This window comes from Phodopus roborovskii, unplaced genomic scaffold (genome assembly GCF_943737965.1).
Source record: "Phodopus roborovskii unplaced genomic scaffold, PHOROB, whole genome shotgun sequence".
In the NCBI taxonomy this organism is placed as follows: Eukaryota; Metazoa; Chordata; class Mammalia; order Rodentia; family Cricetidae; genus Phodopus; species Phodopus roborovskii.
In genome coordinates this window covers 3,745,297-3,766,735 of record NW_026126459.1, presented here as the reverse complement: position 1 = coordinate 3,766,735, position 21,439 = coordinate 3,745,297, and the positions used below count along the sequence as shown (strand labels likewise).

Sequence of the window (21,439 nt, the reverse complement as noted above, 5' to 3'; positions counted from 1 at the left end):
AGGCAATCACTTCCGGGAGACAGCCGAGGGTTAGTTGCAAATGCGCGTGCGTGGGGCGTGTGCGCTAGTTACCATAGCAACCAGACGCGTTTGGTGCAAGCTCTAACACTCTGGCTTCCCCCAGGACCTCCTTGAGGAGGGCGCTGCCACCGTTAGGGTAAGCTCTCTGCCGGAGACCGTCGCGATGGGGATTGTGGTGACTGCGCTGTCCGGAACCGAGTGTTCGGGCACCGGCTTCTCAGACTCCCAGGGTGCTGGCGATGAGAGGTTGGGACTGCGACACGATGAGGGCTGGTCGTTGCTTCTCTCCCTCCTAGGGCCCTCCCATGGCTTCACAGAAGAGAGTGGATGCAGTGACCAAAGGAACCGGGTTTCGGCGCTGCCGTAAGCAGGTCGCTTACACGCCAGGAACCTGCGAGCTGCTCAGAGGTCAGTGCTTTAGAGGAACAACGATAGGAGACTGGGATTCAGAAAGGTTCGGGATGAAATTTGGGGGGTAGTTAGCTCATCTTTCACTTTCAATGAAGTCTATCTCCTCCGTACCCTTCACTCTGTGTGTGTGTGTGTATACACACATATATTCATACATACATACATACATTAGACCTTTTAGGCGTTTTGTTTCCCAACTATCACCTTATTTTTAAGATTTTATTTTATGTGCACTGGTGTTCTGCCTGCATGCATGTCTGTGTGAGGGTTCCTGATTCCCTGGGAAATGAACCCAGGTCCTCTGTAAGAAGGGCCAACCAGTTCTTTTTGTCTGCTGTTTTGTGTGTGTGTGTGTGTGTGTGTGTGTGTGTGTGTGTGTGTGTGTGTGTGTGGCTTTTCAAGACAGGCTTTCTCTGTGTAGCTTTGGAGCCTGCCCTGGAACTCACTCTGTAGACTAGGCTGGCCTTGAACTCATAGAGATCCTCCTGCCTCTGCCTCCGGAGTGCTGAGATTAAAGGCGTGGGCCACCACTGATTGGCCAGCCAGTGCTCTCTTTTTTTTAAACTGTGGTAATTTTTTATTGATTTAATATAAATTAATACATATAGTTGTTTTTCTATTTTCAACTTCAAATGCATAAGTAGCAACAGACATTAGTTAGGCATGATAACATAAACCTATAATCCCCATTCTGGAGACATGGGATGAAGTCCTGTATAGTGGAACACACCTTTAATTCCACCAGTCAGAGCTCTTAACCTCTGACCCATCTCCAGCACCCATAGCTACCACCTTCTAAATGGTGAATGCCACCACACAAAGTGCTTCAGCCGCTGACATGTGAATGAACATATATACATTAATTTATTTAACAACTAAAAACCTACTGTGTGGTTTTGATAGTCCTGGAAGTAGTGTTAAGGGAATTGCAATAAACAAAAACCAATTTTTGCTCTCATATAGCTAATAGTACAGGAGGTTAACAAGAAAAAATTATAGTTGGGGTGTAGTTCAATAATACATTTTATACTAGACATACATGAAACCTGAGTTTTAATCCCAGCATACCACACACAGTTGGAGAGATGGCTCAGTGGTTAAGAACATGTACTGTTTTTCAATAAGACCTGAGTTCAGTCCCCAGCACCTATGTTAGCCACTCACCAAAAAAGTGTGTGCATCTCTTAGGTAGATATAATAATTTGCAAATTTGATGCTTGAGAAGAGCCCAAAAAAGCGTTTGGCCCGGATAATTAGTAAAACTCTGTCTTCAAAATAAACTGAAATAAAGAATGTAGAGATGGCTCAGAGATTAGGAGCTCTTACTGCTACTCTGGAGGACCCAAATTCAATCCCAACAACCATATCAGGTGGCTCCACAAAACCTATAACTCTAGCTTCAGGGGATTCAGTGGATGCTCACACACACATAGGCATACACATGCACACACACATAAAATCTTAAAGCCAGGTGGTGCTGCACACCTTTAAACCCAGCACTTAGGAAGCAGCAGATGCAAGTGGGCCTGAGTTCAAGGCCAGCCTGGTCTGCAGAGTGAGTTCCAGGAAAGACAAGGCTGCACAGAGAGACCCTGCCTTGAAAAACCTAAATAAATTAAATAATAAAAAAACTTTAAAAAAAGAAAACCTTGGTGGTGGTGGTGGTGGTGGTAGTGGTGCATGCCCTTAATCCCAGCACTTGGGAGGCAGAGGCAGGTGGATCTCTGTGAGTTCAAGACCAGCCTGACTAGTTCCAAGACAGGCTCCAAAGCTACACAGGGAAACCCTGTCTTGAAAAAAAAAAAAAAAAAAAAAAAAAAAACCAACAACAACAAAAAAAAAAAAGGCATGTATTAGGGGCTGGAGAGATGACACAGAGGTTAAGAGTACTGGCTGCTGTTCCAGAGGTCCTAAGTTCAATTCCCAGCAACCACATGGTAGCTCACAACCATCTGTAATGAGATATGACACCCTCTTCTGGCATGTAAGCATACATGCAGACTAACACTATATATATACATAACAACCTTTAAACAAGGAGCCCACCACTCTGGAGGCAGAGGTGGGTGGACCTCTGCCAGTTTGAGGTCTGCCCTAAAAACATAGCATGTTTCAGAACAGCCAAGCTACATAGTAAGACCCTTTCTATATGTAAATAAATAGATAATGAATAAATAAATAAATAAATAGAAGAGGGATAAAAATCTGAAGTGGCATGTGCTCTAGAGAAAATGAAACAAGCAAAAGAAGGTGACTGTTCAGTTCAGAGTTGTGCAGGCAATGCTATAGTGTGGAATTTTGGCAAGATGGGACATGCTAAGACACGGTAGGGCAGATGCAGGAGCCTGCTGCAGCTCAGGAGGCCTCACAGAATACTTTATTTTGCAGTGATGATGAAGGAGTCCAAACTGACTAGCTTTCAGCAACGACACATCATGGACACCGTGAAAAGTAAGGACAGTCACTCGAGAGACTTCCTGGGCAGAGGAACCAAGGATACATTTTTAATGCTCCTCTATATGAAAGGGAAAGGGAATTTATTTCAAAGGACAGAGATGAAGTCAGACATGATGATGTACATCTCTAATCCCAGCATTGAAGAGGCAGAGACAGGTGGATCTCTGTGAGTTCGAGGCCCACCTGGTCTACAGAATGAGTTCCAGGATAGCCAGAGCTGTTTCACAAAGAAACCCTGACTCAAACAAACACACACACACACACACACACACACACACACACACACACACACACACAGAAAATCTGGGCTGTGGTTTTGGTTCAGTTGGTACAGCCCTTACCTTGGATGCACAAGTGCTGGATTTCATCCCAGCACCAATAAACCAGGTGTGGTGACACACAGCTATAGTCCATGCACATGGAAGGTAGAGGCAGGAAGATCAAAAGTTTATAGTCATTTTAGTTCTATAGGGAGTTGGATAGAGACCCTGCCTTTAAAAAAAAAAAAAAACAAAAACAAAAAACACAGGGCTGGTGAGATGATTAAGCAAGGAAGGTATTTGCTACCAAATGTAACAATCTGACTTTAATCCCCAAAACTGATTCCTATTAATTGTCCCCTCATCTCCATATTCTCTCTCTCTCTCTCTCACTCACACACACACACACACACACACAAACCACACACAAAAATACCACAACAAAGACTCAGTGTATAAGAATGTTTATTGCAGCATTGTCATAAGTAATAAAAATCCAACCCTCCCAAAAAAAGGAGAACCTGAATGACTAGCTGAATAAATAGTGTGATCATTCTAACAACTAATTCATTGCTTAAAAAAAAAAAATAAGTTACATATAAATGCATCTTTATGAAGTTGGTCATGATAAATTGGTATGTTAAAGGGGTCTGTTATTGAACATGTGTTATGATCCAGTGTTTAAGAACCATATGTGTACATACCAAACAAAACATCTTGGGATGTGTGTTAGAAGTATCAAGAACGAGCAGCAACCACCTAATTTTTCCTACAGCCTACATAGGAGCAGGCTGAGAGGCTCAGAGACTCTCTACACTTGGACTTCTAACTGGAAGCTACCATTTTTCTTTGAAAAGAAAGACAAATAGGTGCTGTCACTTGGCCCTTCTATTCCTAGGAGGAGCCCCTCTGCCCCTGCAGTGTAACCCAACATCCAGCCAGAGGGGTTCTCCTTCCAAGAAGCCAGCTACAGCCACCTACCTGCCGCCTATCCTGGCTACCCACTCCCACCTCCGGCCTGCCAGCATGTGTCAAGCCAATGGGGCATACAGCCGTGAGCAATTCAAGCCTCAGGCCACCAGTATGTGACCAGCTGGGGTTAGGTGCTTTCTATCTTCTGGGGTCGTAGCAGCCTGGGACAGACAGCACCATTCCAGTAGTGGCCCTCTTTATCTTCCTATGGCTTTTTTCAAATTAATCCAGCTTTCCCAATCCCAGGAGGATACATGGCTGTCATCTGCTTATCTTCCCAGTCCCTCAAGTCTATTTCCTCTGCATTTGAGCCCACATCTGAGAGCCCCTCCTCTTGGCCTCTAATAGTATTTTTGGCCCAGACCCCCAGCATCCCTCAGAGGCCTGTGTTTCTGGGTTCTCTCTTAGCTCTGCATTGAGATGTTCAACTGCTAACCTGACACATTCTGCTCAGGAACAGGCAGGGGAGGGGCTGGGTCTGCAGAAGCCCACTCCTCCCAACCCAGACACCCTGTAGTGTGCACAGACAAGGGAAACACCTTAACAAGACCATTTCTGGGCCCTACAGGAGATCTAGAGAAGGAGAAACGAAGACTTCAAAATATCTTTGCCACTGGGAAGGAAACAGAGGAACGGAAAAAGGGTCCTCATGTGCGGCAAGAGGACCCAGCTCCTGAGCTGGACCGGTTTGAAGAACGTGAGCCTGTGTGTGTGTGTGTGTGTGTGTGTGTGTGTGTGTGTGTGTGTGTGTGTGTGTGTGTGCAAGCATGTGTAGAGAGTAGAACTGATGAGACTGGAAAGAGAGAAACATGACTTGATACAGACCTTCCCCCACTCTCCCTTAGAGACCATGTGCTGCCTAGGCCCCTGTGCGCTCCCACTGCCCCGTGCACTGATAGCCCTTCCCCTCTGTGCAGTGGTAAAGGAAATCCAGGACAGGAAAGAATTCTTGGCTGCCATGGAGGCTCTAGGACAGGGCAAGCAATACCGAGGAATGATCCTGGCTGAAATCTCCCAGGTAGGAGAGGCCATGCAAGTGGGGAAGAGGAGCTCCAGCCAGCTCCATGGCTAGCCTCTCAGGTGGCAAGCTCCCACCATGGTGGACCGCCCTGACAACAGCTCTTCCTAATGGCCCTTTGCAGAAACTACGGGAAATGGAGGACATTGACCGAAGTAGGCGCGAGAAGCTTAGGAAGGCTCTTGCCACCACTTAATCCAAGGGTGGGTCAGCCACCAGAGCAGCACAACGGACAATCAGTGACATCCTCAGGTCTGCCCACCCACAGGGGCTGTGCCAGACCATGATGTGGCACTGTCTTGGAGCACAAGACACTGCCCAGGGATATGGAGGCCTCAGTGGTGCCCCTGAGCTACTGTCACAGCCAAAGTGTTGAACCCTTCCCTAGGGGAAAGAGCCCCAGACATATCACGTTGACACCCAGGCTCACCACCTTGGACATTTGCCTAAGGACACCCTCTCTCTGGCTCTCCTTCTGCCTCAGCTGAACACAATCCTGCCCATCCTATATCTTAGGATCCACTTCTTTGCCTTCTTGTAGCCTTTGGCAAATGTTTGACCACACGATTAATTAGCCAATAAAACACATTTAACTTGGTCATGACATGTTCTGCCTTGTTTCCACAGGAATAAAGCCTATAACTGCTGTCTGCATATTTCCGGAGGAACAGGGAAACAAGGTTCCTGATCAGCCTGTAGTCAATGCTGACCTTCAAGACTGTGGTGTGAGAACTCAGGTTCACCAAGACATTCCATCCCGGCAGTTACTGCAGAGGAGCCCACTTGGAAGAAACATAACGGAGGGATCCATACTGAAAGGGCCCTGGCAGGTGTCACAGCTTTGGGTCCAACTCCTTTCAAGTGCCTCTGAGGCCCCAACCTGAAGGTCAAGGAACCCCTACAAGGAAGGCAGCCTGCTCCCCACCGGGTATGTCACCTGCAATTATTCGCTGCACATCAGTGTCCTTCCTTCAAGCTACTGACACTGATCAGCCTGACCTGCACTAGTATTCTATTATTTCCCTGTCTCTATAAATGAAAGTATTTCCTGTACCTGCCATTAGTCCCATAATTCCAATAGAACATATCATCTGTCTTCTTGCCCAAGAATAAACACAGATACCATGCAACAGCCAGCAGATAAGAGTCAGGTCAATAAGGATACACCCTCCACCTCACAGGCCTCACACACTGGAAAACCCAGGACAAATGTAGCCCAGTGTGGCAAACTCAAATTGATGTCAGCATTTACAAATTATGCCTATACAAAAAATGGATTCTGGGGTTCTTTTGAAAAGTGGGCAAGATCTGGCAAGCCTGGGCCCATGTTCACCGAATACAGGTGACTTCCATGAGGAAGGCTGTTCCCTTGAGTCAGTGGAAATGTCCTTGACACTGAGACAGCTTCCTGGTGGAGCCCACCCTTGGTTCTAGCAGCTGGGTCACAGGACCCCTCTGAAAGACCTCTGAGGTGATGGCCCTGGCTCCAGATCAACAAGTGCATTTTGGAAAACTGCCAAGGGCTATACGGGAGTTAGCAAGCACATCTCCCCAAACAGGAAGGGAACCCTGCCCATGGTAGGTGGTGATGGTCAAGTTCCCAAGTGTGTGGGCAACACAGAACCTCCTGAGTGACCAGATGCCTGAACATGAGGTGGAGCACAGACAGGCAAGAGGGCACACATGTGGCTGTACCCAAGGTTACAGGGCACTGGCAACTGAGGTAGAGTGCGTTCCTTCCTAGGATGCACAGAGGGAGGGGCGCTGAAGACCCCAAGAGCAAGAACAGTGCTTGGACCATAAGCTGCCTGGCATATTCTCTAGGGAAAAGAGGTACCCCATCACCCTTCTCCCAGAACCACCCAGTGGTGAGTGGCCATCAGTCCTTGAAGGGAACAGACAACAGAAAAGACAGGCTGCACCAACCACAAAAAGGGATGGGTCCATTCCCTGGGCATGGGGTGGGAAGGGAGCCTGCATCAGAGGTCAGACTACAGTGCTTTGGAGAACAAATGTTAGCACCTACCCAAGCATGCGTCCTTAGGCTGGTCTGAGGCACTGCCTCAGCACAGCCACCAGGTCCTCGTGTGGTGGGTGAGACTTCCCATGGAGCATGGGAGATGAGGGAGGCAGAGTAGGCAGTGCATTCCCAAATGACACAACACAGCACTCACTGAGGGGCCAGAATTTGAGACTTCATAGCTCCTGAGCGAGGGGGCATGACTTTCAAGGGTACCTGTGTTAGACAGGAAGGTCAGGGTTGAGAAGGAAGAAGTGGAGCAGCCAGTCTTGCTGCTGACCTTGCTGCAAGGTGCACAAGTCCTAGGCCAGGGCCTGCCTTGGGCAGGGCTGACAGCGAAGACTCCATCTGGCCTGGTTCAGAGGATCAAGGAGAACCTCTGCCTCTGCCAAGACCCCTGGGCCTATCACAGCACCTGGAGTCAGAAGCCAAGTGGACTGGGCTAAGTCACAGCTGTCTGGGACACAGGGAAGAGAGTAGAAACCTTTAGCCCATACCAGCTGGAGACCCCCAAAGAGGGTGAAGCTCACCCAGGGACTCCCTCCCAAGGTCATCGTCCCCCTTAGCAAGTCTGAAAGCAGAGTGCTGCTCTGGCCTTGAGGCTCCAGAAGAGGAGAGGACGTCTGCTTCCCTTGCCATCAGCTCTTGTCCCCAGGGGCCTTGCTTTTGGTGTCACGCTTGTTGCCTAGCAGCTTCAGCATCTTCATGGTCTTGAACTTGCCTTTCTTCTTACCCTCAGACTCAGCCTCTCTTTGGAACTCTGCAGTAAAGAACAAAGGTGCTCAGCCAGGGGAGGGGAGCACTGGGGGTGGAGCATGGCCAGTGTCACCGAGCAGGTGTGTGACCATCAAGGCTCTAGCCCATCCACACACCAAGTCATGCCATTATATCCAGTCTCCCTTTTTTCACCGAGATCCACATCTGTGAGAACAATCTGGAACCTCTGAGGCAGGGGTGCTCAACCTGGGGCATATCAGATACTTAAGATTCATAACAGTAGCAAAACTACTTATGAAAAAGCAACAAAATAATTTTATAGTTGGTGGTCACCACAACATGAAAAACTGTAGTAAGAGCTTGCAGCATTAGGTAGGTTGAGAACCACTGCGAGGTGTAATAGCTCAGATCACCTGTACTGAGGTACATAGCTCTGCAAGCTACAACAGAAATACTGAGGGCTAGGACTAGGGGGCATCTCAAAAAAATCTGCCCAAATCTCAAACTCTCACAAGGAAAACACGCCTTTGAAAAGAAGCAGCGCCAGCCATGCACTGTAGGTGCCTAACCCCAGGCTGGTGCTCTACACAATCAGCTCCACAACCCTTGGCCCACACCAGGAGAGGCAGCATCACAATGGGAGTGAGGTGAGGGCTGAAGGAACACACTTAGCCACCCAGTTCATTTCTGAGCAGGGACCAAAAGCCAATCTGGCTCCAGCCTCAGCCAAGATGTACCCACAAGGCCACACAGTGAGCCACAGATAGAACCAAGGTCAATCTCCTGACAGCTACCTTAGCCACTCTGGACACTCTGACCCTGAACAAGCTCGAGGTTCCCATGCCCCTAAGCCAACCTGCAGAGCTCTGGGAAAAACCACCCCTGGTGGACCACAGTCCTTCTGTAGACACAAGTGAATCCCCTGGCTGCCCTCCCGGCCTGAGCCACACCACATGGCTATGACTGCCTCCCTCATTTCACTTGGCTTTCCAGCAAAACAGCCTGTGAGTGACTTTACATCACAGCCATCATCCCTACCCAGCCTGCTCAACCTCCATTTCCAGGCTGCAAACACAGGCCCTTCCACAGGATGAGCCTCACCTTTCTTCCTGATCATAGCTTCCAACATCTTGTCTTCCTCCTCTTCCCTGGGGTGGAAAAGACAAGCTGAGTGCTCACAGCACCAGGCCATCTGAGTCCCTTCCAGCCTCCAGGCCCCACAGGACTGAGCAAGTGTGAGGGAAAACTGGCAGTGAGGATAGGGCTAACTTTCTCCCTGACTCCGCCAGGAAGTGGCTCCACCCATGGGGTCCCAGGCATGGCACCTCTGCCGGTCTTCATCCAGGCAGTTCACAATGGCATTGCGCTGCTCGATGAGAGTCATGAATTCCTGCATCAGCACCTTCTCTCTGGCCCTATCCTCCTCTGTCCAGTCCTTTTCTGCCAAAGGAGAAAGTCAGAGTGAGTGGTGAGGACCCCTGTCTTCACCATCTGAGATCCTGGGAAGATTGCAAGTCATCCATACTGTGGGTTGAGAGGAGGGCTCAGAGTGCCACTTACAAGCTCTTATAAGAGATGAAGATAGGCTGGGTGGTGGTAAGTTCAAGGCCAGCCTGGTCTACAGAGCTAGAGCTAGTTCCAGGACAGCCTCCAAAGCAATACAGAGAAACCCTGTCTTGAAAAAAAAAAAAAAAAAAAAAAAAAAAGAAAGGAAGGAAGGAAGGAAGGAAGAAAGAAAAAGAAAGAAAAGAAAGAAAGAAAGGACACTTGGCTATCCACCAAACACCCTTCAAGATACACCCTGTAAGCTGGGCATTGGTGGCCCACACCTTTAATCCCAGCAAGTGGGAGGCAGAGGCAGGTGTGAATTCGGGACCAGCTTGGTCTGCAGAGCTAGTTCCAGGACAGGCTCCAAAGCTACACAGAGAAACCCTATCTGTAAAAAACAAAAACAAAACAAACAAACAAACAAAAAAAAAGAGATACCCTGTATGTAGAGCCACAAGGGCTTCCTACCCACCAAACACTGTTCAAAGACACCATACAGGGCCAATGTGCCCACCAAACACACCATTCAAGGACACTGTGCAAGGCTGGTAATTCTCAAGGGCTTCCTACATACCAAGCACACTATTCAAGACACTAGGCAAGGGCCAGCACTCCTGCAAGGTTTCTGGCAACAGACTTTGTTGGTGGCTTTTTTATTTATTTATTTATTTATTTATTTATTTATTTATTTATTTATTTATTTTGGTTTTTTAAGACAGGGTTTCTTTGTGTAAAAGTTCTGGCTGGCTGTCCTGGAACTCACTTTGTAGACCAGGCTGGCCTCGCACTCAAGACCCACCTGCCTCTGCTTTCCAAGTGCTGGGATTAAAGGTGTGCACCACCACTGCCTGGCTTATTTTTACGTTTTTATTTAAGATGGCTCACCTGGTTTGTTGAGAAGGCATCGAAGTTCAAACTCCACATCAGCCTGGCGCTGCTCCAGGTTCTGCTGCTTGACACTAAAGGGTGGGATGAAGAGGAAGTAAATGCTTCTGCACGATGCCCACCCCACCCCTCTGGTGTCAGGGCAGAGGGTGAAAGTTCCCAGGTCTCCCTCCACAGACCCCAGCAGGGAGCAGGCAGGGAAGCCAGGACTCACACATAGATGAGCTCTGACTCTCGCCGCACTAGTAGGTGTTTCTCGTGGATGAGTTTGAACCAGTCCACCAGCATGCTGTCCTCACTTCCCTCTGGAAGCCAGATCCCCACTGAGGCCAGAGCTGGCAACCCCCTCCCCAGCTCAGCACCCCCAGGTTGAGGGACTCCCACCAACCCACAGCCCTCAGCCAGCTCCTCTCTGCAACTCCCGCACCATTTGCTCCTCCACGAAGCTTCTCCTCCAGCAGAACACCACGGTGTTCCAGGGCATCCAGCTGGCGTTCAATAGTGTCCATCTCACCATAGATATCTTCCTCAGGGATATACTGATCAGCCTGGACCTGCCCAACAATAAATACTCTGGTCACTTAAAGAGCAATGGCCCTCCCCACCAATTCACAGGGTCCTCTGGTCACTGCAGGCTCTGGGAAACCAGGTCCTGTCCCACGAGGTAGCATGACAAGAAAGCAGCATAGGTGTGGGGAAGGGGCCGGAGAGGGGACAGCCATGACCAAAGGTCTGACAGACTCCCAATGAGAGGTCCAAGCTCCTACTCCAGAAGGGAGCCTCTGCCTTCACTGTCAGTCAGGAGTTCTTTGAGGGACAGTGAGCTAGTGTAACAGGTTGCAGAGCACCCTGGGGGCACCTTCTGAGAAGCACAAATTTCTCCTAGCACTCCTAGAAACAAACACGTCATCCACTGCCCCTGGACTAATAAGTTCAACCTTCCAGCAGAGCCACCCACCCGGCCCAGATGCCTAAGGCTGCCAGGCCAACTGAGCCTCAGGGTCTCTCTGTGGTACCTTGCGTTTGATGAGTGGAAAGCCATGTCCAGGGGCAGGTGGCCTCATGGGCTTGGCTCCTCTTGTGGCCTTCCTTATGGTTGGAGATGCAGAGGGAGATGGCTTCCGATTGAAAGGGTTCTCCTTGCAGGAAGACTGAAGGGAGACATGACAGATGGTTAAGTCTGAGAAGTCTGATCATACAGGAACATGGAAAGCAGGCCAGGATCCATGGGACTGGAGGATGAGGGTCTAGACAAGAACAGAATCCCCTAAATTCCATCTTTCCACACTCATTTTCCAGAGCGCTTCCCCGGGGTCAGTACTCACGCCTTATACATCATCTGCTCAAGAGCATGGCTGAGTAAAGAGTCTCTGTATGAACCTAGTATGGTAGTGCACCCCATTAATTCCAGCACTCAGGAGGCAGAGGTAGACACAGATCACTGTGAGTTCGAGGCAAGCCAGCCTGATCTACACAGTGATTTTCAAGACAGCCAGGGTTATAAGGTGAGACCTTGTCTCAAAAAAAAAAAAAAAAAAAATGTAGGAAAGGGGGTGGGGTGGGTTAAAAGCTGAGCTTAGAAGGTGGGGAATTAAAATAATCAGAATGCTTTTTTGGGGGGGGGGTTTGAGACAGTGTTTCTCTGCAGCTTTGGAGCCTGTCCTAGAACTACCTCTATAGTCCGGGCTGGCCTCGAACTCACAGAGATCCACCTGCCCCTGCCTCCCGAGTGCCAGGATCAAAGGTGTGCACTACTACTTGCTCAGAATCCATTTTATATATGTATGACATTATTTAAAAAAAAGAAAGAAAACTAAATAAAGTTTAAAAAACAAAAACGAGGGGCTGGAGAGATGGCTCAGTGTTTAAGAGCACTGGATGCTCTTCCAGAGGACCTGGGTTCAATTCCCAGCACCCACACAGCAGCTCATAACTGTTACTCCAGTTCCAAGGGATCTGGCACCCTTACACAGACAGACATGCAGGCAAAACACCAATGCACATAAAAAAATAAACCTTAAAAAAAAAAAAAGCAAAACAAAAACGAGGGCTTGCCTAATGAGTGCAAAGCCTTAGAGCCACATGTGTACGGAAGCCTCACTTGCTGCATGCCCATTTATAACTGAGCTCACTGCAGAGAGGTTAAACACCCAGCCCCAGGTTACCCCCTTCCTAGATGTGCAGTAGCATCCACCACTCAGGGGCAGTGGTCAGGCAGTGACGTCAAAGACCCCACCCTTAACTATACAGTTACAGTCTTCACAGCCAGCTTTCTCCAGTAAAGACTGGAAGGAGCAAAGAGGCACCGAGCCCCCATCTAGGGTTACCCAGCTAGGAAATGCAACAGCAGGGCTCCTACCCTCCCTCTAGCTAACAGATGAGAGTCAATTCTCCCTCCCTACCCACCACAGACACACTCAGATCTTGGCTCTGCATCTTCCTTTTTCCCTAGAGACCCCTTCACTCCCCTCCCACCCCTATCTCCCCACCCCCACCCCCACCCCCCGGGGACCAGGGCCCTGCCTTCCTGACAGTGCCCTTCAGCTTAGGGGAAGCAGGCATCACACATGAGGCCTCACCTTCCTTGCACCTAGAGGAAGGTGGAGCAGGTCCTGCCCTCACCCAGTCAGAAAAAGTACCTAAGTCGGAGCTGGAAATGGCAGGATTGGCATTTGGTTTCATGAGGTAACAGACACAGTGGGCCTGAGGGTCACCCTGTCAACCTGCTTCCTGCTCCAACTGCCTCTGACAGTTTCTCCTAATCACAGATGTGAGAGTAGAATTGGGATTCTGCTCTCTCCCTCTGTTATCAATACAAAGAGGGAGTCCAGTAAAGCCCACAGCCTCTAAGCCCTTCCAAACTTTTTCAGCCACAGAACTTAAATTGGAGTCCTGTACAACCTGTGCTTTCATTACAAGTGGAGCTGGGCAGGCTGCTGACATGGCTTAGTGATTAAGAACATGCACTGCTCTTCCAGAAGTCCAGAGTCAGGGTCCCAGTACCCATATCAGATGACGACAGAATCCCTGTAACTCCGACTCTTAAGAGGTCTGACACCCTCTGGCTACCATAGGCCTGCACTCGCATGCACAAACCCATACATGGATACACATAATTTAAAATAAGATACCCAGAGCTTCTTCAGAACACTCTGGAAACTTGGCACTAAACAGTAGCTTACTGTCAAATGCATGCCTTCTCTACATCACGTAACAGGTAGCAGAGCTGGAAGTACCACACCTACAGGAGCAATTGTGGCTCAGGGAGGGTCAGTCTAAGAAAGAAGTGAACCTAGAACTACAGAACCCGTCAAAAGCCAAATGGCCAGACAGTGGCCCAGCTAGGCCCTCCTCATGCCCACCTCCCTCTGAGAGAAGGCGGGTGCCCCCCACACATGGAACGTGGTCAGCAAGGGCCAGCTGCTTGGCAAGAGCTACATTCTCTAGTGAAGAAGTCACCTTTCCTCCTGTGCTTCACTCCAGATTACATTGTGGAACAAACATATGCCTGTCTCCCCATGTAGACTGGTGCCTCTACAGGGTAAGCACAGGGTCTTAATGAACATGCCCAAGGCCTGGCATCAGTGAGGTCAGTAGGTGGTGGGGTAGACAAGGTGTGGGTGTAGGCCAGAGGGATGGACAGATCCCACTGTCAGTAAACAGTCTGGGAGCAAACAGACAGAGGGATGGACAAATACACAGATCAGTGCCCCACACAGGAAACTATGATTATGTCCACTCAAGTAGCCAGAAGACAGACATTCTTGACCCAAAAAAAAACCCCTCATCCCCTAGCTAGAAGGCTGCTCCTGGCGACCATGGAGCACTCACCTTGATCTGCAGCTGTGGAGATGAGCTCCCCAGGGAAGGGGCAGGGCTCCCGTCTCCAGCCAACAAGAAGGGGGTGGGGGTGGCGCCACGGCAGGGCTTGGTGGCCTGGGTACTTAAGCTGCCCCTGGTCCTGGCCTGTGGCATTTGTTCACCACTAGGTTGTCCCAGCTCCCCAGAAGGCGATAGGGAAGAGTTGGCTGAGGGAGTGACAGAGTTCCCAGATGTGCAAGAGGTACCAGGCATGTGCACAGTGGGGTCTGAGGAGCTCTTGGGTACAGCAGGCGGCTCCAAGGGCTCTGCATTGGCGGTGTGACTGGAGTTCTCAGAGGACAGGCTCTCCACGCTAAGGGCTGGTGATGGTGTGGCTGAAGGAGGCTCTGAGTGTGACAGGCGGGAGGCGTGAAGAACTGCTGGGACAGAACAGCAGTAACATTCAAGTGGTGGACAGGGCTCTGTTCTCCTCCACACACCCTGCTCCAGAGCTGAGGGCAGCCTGAACACCAAGCTTTTCCCCATCTGGATGGGCAAGAGGCCAGAGGACACCAATGCCACACCAGGACCCACAGCACAAAGGCACTCACCGGCCACCAGACCCATCTTGTACCCTAGTGTGCCACCTTGTGACACATTTATGGCCCTAACTTCTTACCAGAAAGAAGCTGCCTTCCACCCCACCTCCCACATGCCCCATGGTCCTCCCACACCCAAGCCCCTGGGGCAGATGGAGGCTCTAGTACAGGGAAGGCAAGAGAGATGAGGCTGGCCTCGGTCTCTGGCACAAAGACCAGAAAAAAAGCAACAGCAGCGGATGGGGGCGGCACCTGCTGCGGCCAGTGCTGGCCCAGGCACTGCCAGGCACGGCTTTCTCCTTCTGCAGATGACATGGACTATGCCTCCACAGCCATCATTGTACTTCCTGGATGAAGTCAGATTCAGCAAAGGATTCTCCCTAGCTAGGGTCACCCTTAGACACAGATTGGTTCAACTTCAGAGCTCATGCCCCAATTACCCCAAGCCCAGCCAGCAAGGGGACCCAGGTCAGAGACCACCAGATCATTTGCCTCTAACTGTTCCTGGCAGGTGCTTGGTCCCATAGAGCTTTCAGCCACACCCCTAGGAGTGGGAAGGGGACCAAGAGTTTAAGACAAATCTGAGGTCAAACCAAAACAGCGTGCTGGGGCAAAGGGACCTGGAGCTGACCCCCATCTCAGACATGAGGAGACAAAAGCTAGATCAGGGAAGGACCAAGTCCTACAAAGCCAGGAGGGAGCCAAGCTGCTCAGTGACTGGAGAGACCAGGGATGGGGGGTTAGGGGTGGGTAGTGGGGGTGGGAGGGCAGGGTTCAAGCAAACCCCTGCCTCATGCCTTTCAGAAGCCTGATAGAGGGTCATGCCAAGCCCCTCCCTGACTCCCACACTGATTAGCATAACAGGAATGTTAAAAGCTGGGGTTCAAATCCTGCCTCTGCTGTTTTGCCACTGTGCCTCCCTAATGAAGTGGCAATAACGCCACCCTCTCTCTCCCAGCCAGTTCTAGGATGAAATGGGAGCTCATGCACCCACAGTGCACACTCACCCAATGGGGAAGTGCCAGGTGCTCTCGGGGCAGGACGCTTCTTTGTCTTGGGGCTGCTGGTGGGGGTGATGCCATACCAGGGGTGCAGGGACTTGGGCGTCGACGCTGGGACTGCTGGGACTGACTCTTCCTCTTCCTCTTCCTCCTCAAAAGGGTTGCAGGGCTTAGGCTCTGGCTCAGCCACTGGGCTCTTCTGGGTCCTTTCTTCCAAACCTCCATTCTCCACCTGTCTGCTTGGTGGCCCAGGGCTGCTGCTGGGGGGCAGTGGGGCTGGCTTCTTCTTTGGCTCTGTTTGCACGAGTGTGATCCATGGGGGGTCCTTCCTTGGGGCTGGCATCCTATAAGGAGGCCAAGCAAGGCAAGGGGTCAGATTTCTGCCCTCTAGGAAGTTTCCTTCTGTCCCAGAGGAGGGAAAGACACTGACCTTCTGCTCTCCCAAGCCTAGCCCCAAGGTCAGGCCAGGCAAATATGGGTGATAGCAGTCACATCCCAATAGGGTACCTTGAAGCCCAGAGAAGACAAGCCTTCAATCACAGAGCTGCTGTCAAGCCAGCCCCCCCAAAAAGGGGCTGTGTGACATTTAATGATGTCACCCACCTCTCTATGCCTCAGGCTCATGGAGGCAAACCTAATATTCCATTTCACAGAGTCTAGTGAGTTCTACATCCTGCCCTAGTGTGGTCACACACCAGGAGCTGCACAAATGTTCACTAATAGGACACTGTGGTCCCTTATCCCTCACAGGGCGACCATCCTGTTGAGGACTGCTCTCAAAGAAGAGCTAGAAGCATGTCCTCCCCTGGGGGGGGGGGGTAGGGCAGACAGGTACAGCACCTTTGCTTACCTGGGCCTTTCTGTGCTCCATGAACAAGGAAAGCCTAGACTCCCATGTAATACAGGAAGCACAGACTTGGGGAAGCACAATGACTCTAGAGGTGGCTATCCCCACTAGGAGCACAAGGCAGACAGATCGGGGACACAGTTTTCCTTCCTCACCCAGAAAGGAACTTCCCTGTGGGTTCCTGTGGGCCCAGGAAATCCTTTCCCCACCTGGGCCCTAGAAACCCCCACTCCCCCACTGATGCCTTTCGGGGCCAGCATACCTCTCTGACAGCTTGGGTGTCCCTCTTGGCCTGGGAATAGGAGGTTCCTGCAGTCTTCCTAGACATGAAAGGACAATGAGCCAGGCCTTCATGGGCTGCAGAGGGGTACCAAGAACCAGCCAGAATGCTGGCTTTGCAAGGAGTGTCCTTGTGCCCTACCTGGCAGGTCACAGACTAGGGTGACCACAGCCCCTCCCTAGCCAGCCCTCAGGGAGATTAGATAAGACAGAAGGTGAATGGGAGAATGGTCAGTCAGAGGCTGCAGACAGGCTTCTAACAGACCCAATTGCATGTTAGCTGACAAGTCCCAACCCAAATCCCCTCAGTCACTTCCTCTATGCCAGGGTATCTACCCAGGTGCCACCTCCACCTGAAAGCCTCCCTTGACTCCAACTATCTGAATCCCACAACCTTGGCTTCCTTCCATCCACTCCAGCAGTGTGTCTACACTCTACCAAGTCATTTATGGATACCTGTGCCTGTCACCCTTGGACATTGTGTTTCCACCAAGAAAATACAAGGTCCAAATATTATCTGTGTCCCTAGTACCCAAACCTAAGCCAGACTCCAGAAATGCTAGGCAGATTCAACCACACAGAATGTTTTGGTACAAGTCCCTGGGAGGCTCTCTCCCTCAAGGCTTCATGGCCTTTCCTGACCGAATGATAAGGGATGCTCAGCATATCTCATGTTCTCATGAGCTCACAGCATGGAGGTCATCCAAGAATACACCCCAGACAGCAGGCCAGGAGTCCCCACTGCAGTTCAGTTGAGCTCAGGGGCCCTAACCCACTACTCTCCCCAGGCCCCTTAGCTCTCTCCAGACAGATGACAGACACACATGGTGGGAATGGGAAGTTATTTGGTGCATACCTGGGAAATGAACCAGGATACATACGACTGATATCAACATGCACAGTCCCAGAGACACTTAGGACACATATATGTACATTTGCTACACTCAAAACCACAAGACAGAAACAAGACACACACAGGGAACACAGGTGAGGCTGTGGTTTTGAGCTGTACCAGTTTGGAGAACTACATGGCATGAAAAAGCATAAGGTGACTGGCACACACACAGATGACCCCATCACATAGCACATACAGGTGCCAGCTCAGAAAGCATTTCACAGGGCTGGAGAGATGCCTCAGCAATTAAGAGCACTTGCTCTTCCAGGGGACATGAGCTCAGTTCCCAACACCCAGACCATGTAACTCACAACAATCTGTAACTCCAGCTTTTCTGGACTTCGGACTTTGTGGACACCTATAATCACATGCATGAACATAAACATATATACACAATTTAAAATAAATCTAGGAAAGAAGGAGGGAGGGAGGGAAGGAAGGAAGGAAGGAAGGAAGGAAGGAAGGAAGGAAGGAAGAAGGCAGGCAGGCAGGCAGGCTGGCTATTTACATGCCCACAGGAGGGCACACATTCAGCCAGCATGCCCCATCGAGCTGTACCCTCACTCACCATTCATAAGGCCGCTGCTGATACCCTGCTCCACCAAGCCATCCTGTTGCAGACTAGACCGTGGCCGTGGTGTTGGGGGCATCAAGGCTGAGATCTCAGAAGCCTTCCTGGGGGCAGGTGTGGGCCGGCCAACAGGGGGACTGGCTAGCTCCTGGGGCTTGCTGGGAAGAGGTGGCTTGTTCAGGGTCTGGGGCTGTACCTCAGAGCTGGCCTGGAGACCATCTGCCTCAGCCACCACAGCCACACTTGGACTAGGGTCACTCTCCTCTCCATCCTTGGCTTCTTCTGCTACCTGCTGCTGTTTTCGCTGTGAGAGGGGCCTAGTTCCTGACCGGTCTCCTGGACCCAGCCTCGTGCAACGTTCTGCACACACAAAGGTGCCTTCCTCAAGCCCACTGCTGTAAGAGCCTGGGAGAAGCGTGCTGGAACACTGCTGACATCTGCAGGGGACAGAGCAGGTATTCTCTTAGCAGAGCACATTGGCTAAGCCTGGGTTAAGTCAGAAACCAAAGATATTCCCTCATTCCCCCCTTCAGCAACCATGCCCACGCTGGACTTTCCAGAAGAAAAGGAACATGGCAACTGCCAGAATCAGAGGGGAACAGTAAACCAAGTCAAATTAGAAACAGGAATTGTGAAACATGCTTGTGCAGCAAGGGGAAGAGGCCAAAATGCCCCAGGGTTTGCCCCAGGGGAAGATGGCCACTAGCCAGTGACTCAGGAAATCAATTTGGCTCCCTACCTTCCAGGTTTGTTTTGGTTAAGTTTTCCTTTCACTTTGTTTTTCAGGGCTGGGAACCAAAGCCTAGCCTCAAAAAGTACTACACACTGTGTGCTACCCTCTGGGCCACAACCCACAGTGGGCTAGCCTTGTGAATACTGGATAAGCATCCCACCACTGAGTCACACATACTGCAATCAGCTTTCTTTTAATGAAATAGGATAAAATACCATCATGTATCAGAGTGTCTCCTGTGATGAGAAACACAGCTACAGGAAGCTCTCGTAACAGGTTGTGCATCAACTGACATGATTCATACCTTGTAATATCAAATGTGTGTTGGGGGAGAATTTACTTTTCTTGTTTTGGTTTGGTTTTTCGAGACAGGGTTTCTCTATGTAGCCCTGGCTGTCCTGGAACTCACTTTGTAGACCAGACTGGCCTCAAACTCACTGAGCTGTGCCTGCCTCTGCCTGCCCCCACCCCCAAGTGATGGATAAAAGGGGTATGCACCACACCAGGCAAAGATGGTACATACCTTTATCAAAGCATTTAGGATATTGAGGTCAGAGAATTACCAGTTCCAGGCTAGCCTGGGCTACACACTGAGGCACTGCCTTTAAAAAAAAAAATGGAAAAAGCAAAAAGGAAAACCTGGCTTCCTTAGGCCAGGAATATAGCTCAGTGGTAGAGTGATTGCCTAGCAGGCACAAGACCGGCTTCAGTCCCAGCACCACAAAACCAAACAAACAACTTGGCATCCCCAGGAAGTCACACTTAAATATAAGAAAATTCTTTGTTTCAGTTGACTCCAATGGTGAGAAGAGGCTGAGCCCAAAGCCTGGTGGTGGGATGCTAGCCCTGTGCATGCCTGATCCTGGCTTTAAGCCTCAGCACCTCACAAAGACTGAGGCTGGAGAGGTGGCTCTCATTTGAGAGCACCTGCTGCTCTTGCAGAGGACCTGAGTCAGGACAGCTCACAACTGCCTGTAACTCCAGCTGGCTTCCAAAGGCATCCCCATACACATGGCATCTGTTTCCACAGTCACATACACAAACATAAAAATAAATAAATCTTTATGGAGAATGAGAATGGGAGGGAAATTCTGTGACTGAGTGGGTCTTTTTCTCCTAAGCCAATTTGTTCCTCTATAAAGTGAGGATAAAGGGGATGTGAACAGCCCAGTGGGTATGAACAGTGTGCTGACCCAAGGGTGTTCCCTCCCCGGTACAGGAGACAAGCCTTACAGCACTCACCGGAAGCAGTGCCGGTGGTAGAGCCTGCCCTCAGCCAAGTACCGCTGCACCAGGTGCACCCGCTGCCCACAGGCTGCACAGGTGCTGCTCGGGGGCTGCTGTTTGCCCTGCTCAGACAGGCTGTCTGAGGAGAGGTCATCACCCTGCAGGAAATGAGGTAGAGTTACCAGCCATGCTGCTCCTGGATAGTTCCCTTCCCCTCCCCATCACAGCCATGTCCCTCAAGTGTACACCAAGTTCCATGGTGCTAACACATGAAGATCAGAGTCCTAGGAGAGCCAGAGGACAGAGGCTGTTGCCTTCTCCTACATGAGAAAGCCCAGAGAAGGGAGATTTTTTTTCAACACCCCAAGCCAGTACAGAAACAGCAAAGCCCAGACTTCCAACTTCCAAGAAAGGCTCCTAACCCTAGGAGAGGCAACTCTGAGTTGTAACACTGCTCTAGCCAACCCTCCTTTCCTCTGGTGGACTTGGCTAACCCACTCATGTCAGCCCACCTGGGCAGTCTGGGCACTCTCTCTGGGCCTACTTCTCTCTAAAGCTCATGAAAAGCTTATGCCCTTTGGAAAGGGGACTAACAAGGTGGCCCCACTTCCCTACTGAGTACCCTTAGACAAAGGACCAAACTTTACTGAGTCACTGTTTCCTGTATGGACAACAGGGCCTCAGTGAAATCACACCAAGTGGTTCAAAGCTCAGACTCCACAGAGTCAGAGGGAATATTCCCATCACTATGCATCATCATGCATGTAGCTCCTGATAGTCCCATGATGGCAAGGACAGCATGAGGTTTGTCCACTCGGTCACAGCAATGACTGTGACTCACTCAAAGTCTGGAGAAAACATCCAGGCTCCCTCCTACAAGATGGGGCTGGTAGGCTGGCACCCTGGCCCTGGGAACCCAGCAGGACAACAGCGGAGAACGCTCTCTGAATAGGGACACAGCCTGCTTCCTACCACAACAGTCACTGTCATGACAGCTGTGCCCCTCACCACCCAAGGAGTCTGCCTACCTGAGACTCCTCCCCTGGTTGTACAGCAGGTGATGCAGATGTAGGGGAGGGGACTGCTGGGTCCTTTCCTGGGGTGGGTGGTGAGACAGCAGCTACAAGACAGGAAAAACCCTGAGGCAGGTTCAGAACCTGGAGCTCAGGGAGACACC

At 50.5% G+C, this 21,439-nt stretch overlaps 2 protein-coding genes across 2 annotated transcripts in view; one reads left to right on the top strand and one right to left on the bottom strand.

Moving 5' to 3' along the window:
* The window catches only part of Micall1 (MICAL like 1), a 210,913-nt gene that overhangs the window by 179,518 nt on the left and 9,956 nt on the right, over positions 1–21,439 (bottom strand). Inside the window, exons 4-16 of the mRNA XM_051189356.1 lie at positions 21,291–21,382; positions 20,278–20,420; positions 18,300–18,739; positions 16,820–16,877; positions 15,717–16,054; positions 14,141–14,550; positions 11,326–11,460; positions 10,737–10,863; positions 10,524–10,614; positions 10,310–10,383; positions 9,202–9,316; positions 8,978–9,024; positions 7,440–7,919 (exon numbers count right to left, since the gene is read on the bottom strand). Of these exons, the coding sequence (XP_051045313.1) occupies positions 7,798–7,919; positions 8,978–9,024; positions 9,202–9,316; positions 10,310–10,383; positions 10,524–10,614; positions 10,737–10,863; positions 11,326–11,460; positions 14,141–14,550; positions 15,717–16,054; positions 16,820–16,877; positions 18,300–18,739; positions 20,278–20,420; positions 21,291–21,382 (2,192 nt within the window). The 3' untranslated portion in view covers positions 7,440–7,797. The remainder of the gene's footprint in view (positions 1–7,439; positions 7,920–8,977; positions 9,025–9,201; positions 9,317–10,309; positions 10,384–10,523; positions 10,615–10,736; positions 10,864–11,325; positions 11,461–14,140; positions 14,551–15,716; positions 16,055–16,819; positions 16,878–18,299; positions 18,740–20,277; positions 20,421–21,290; positions 21,383–21,439) is intronic.
* On the top strand, positions 57–5,743 carry CUNH22orf23 (chromosome unknown C22orf23 homolog). Its single transcript, XM_051189361.1, has 7 exons — positions 57–157; positions 318–429; positions 2,821–2,883; positions 4,048–4,230; positions 4,690–4,818; positions 5,039–5,139; positions 5,264–5,743. Exons 2-7 carry the CDS (start codon positions 327–329, stop codon positions 5,333–5,335), a joined length of 651 nt encoding a protein of 216 aa, XP_051045318.1. The 5' UTR covers positions 57–157; positions 318–326; the 3' UTR covers positions 5,336–5,743.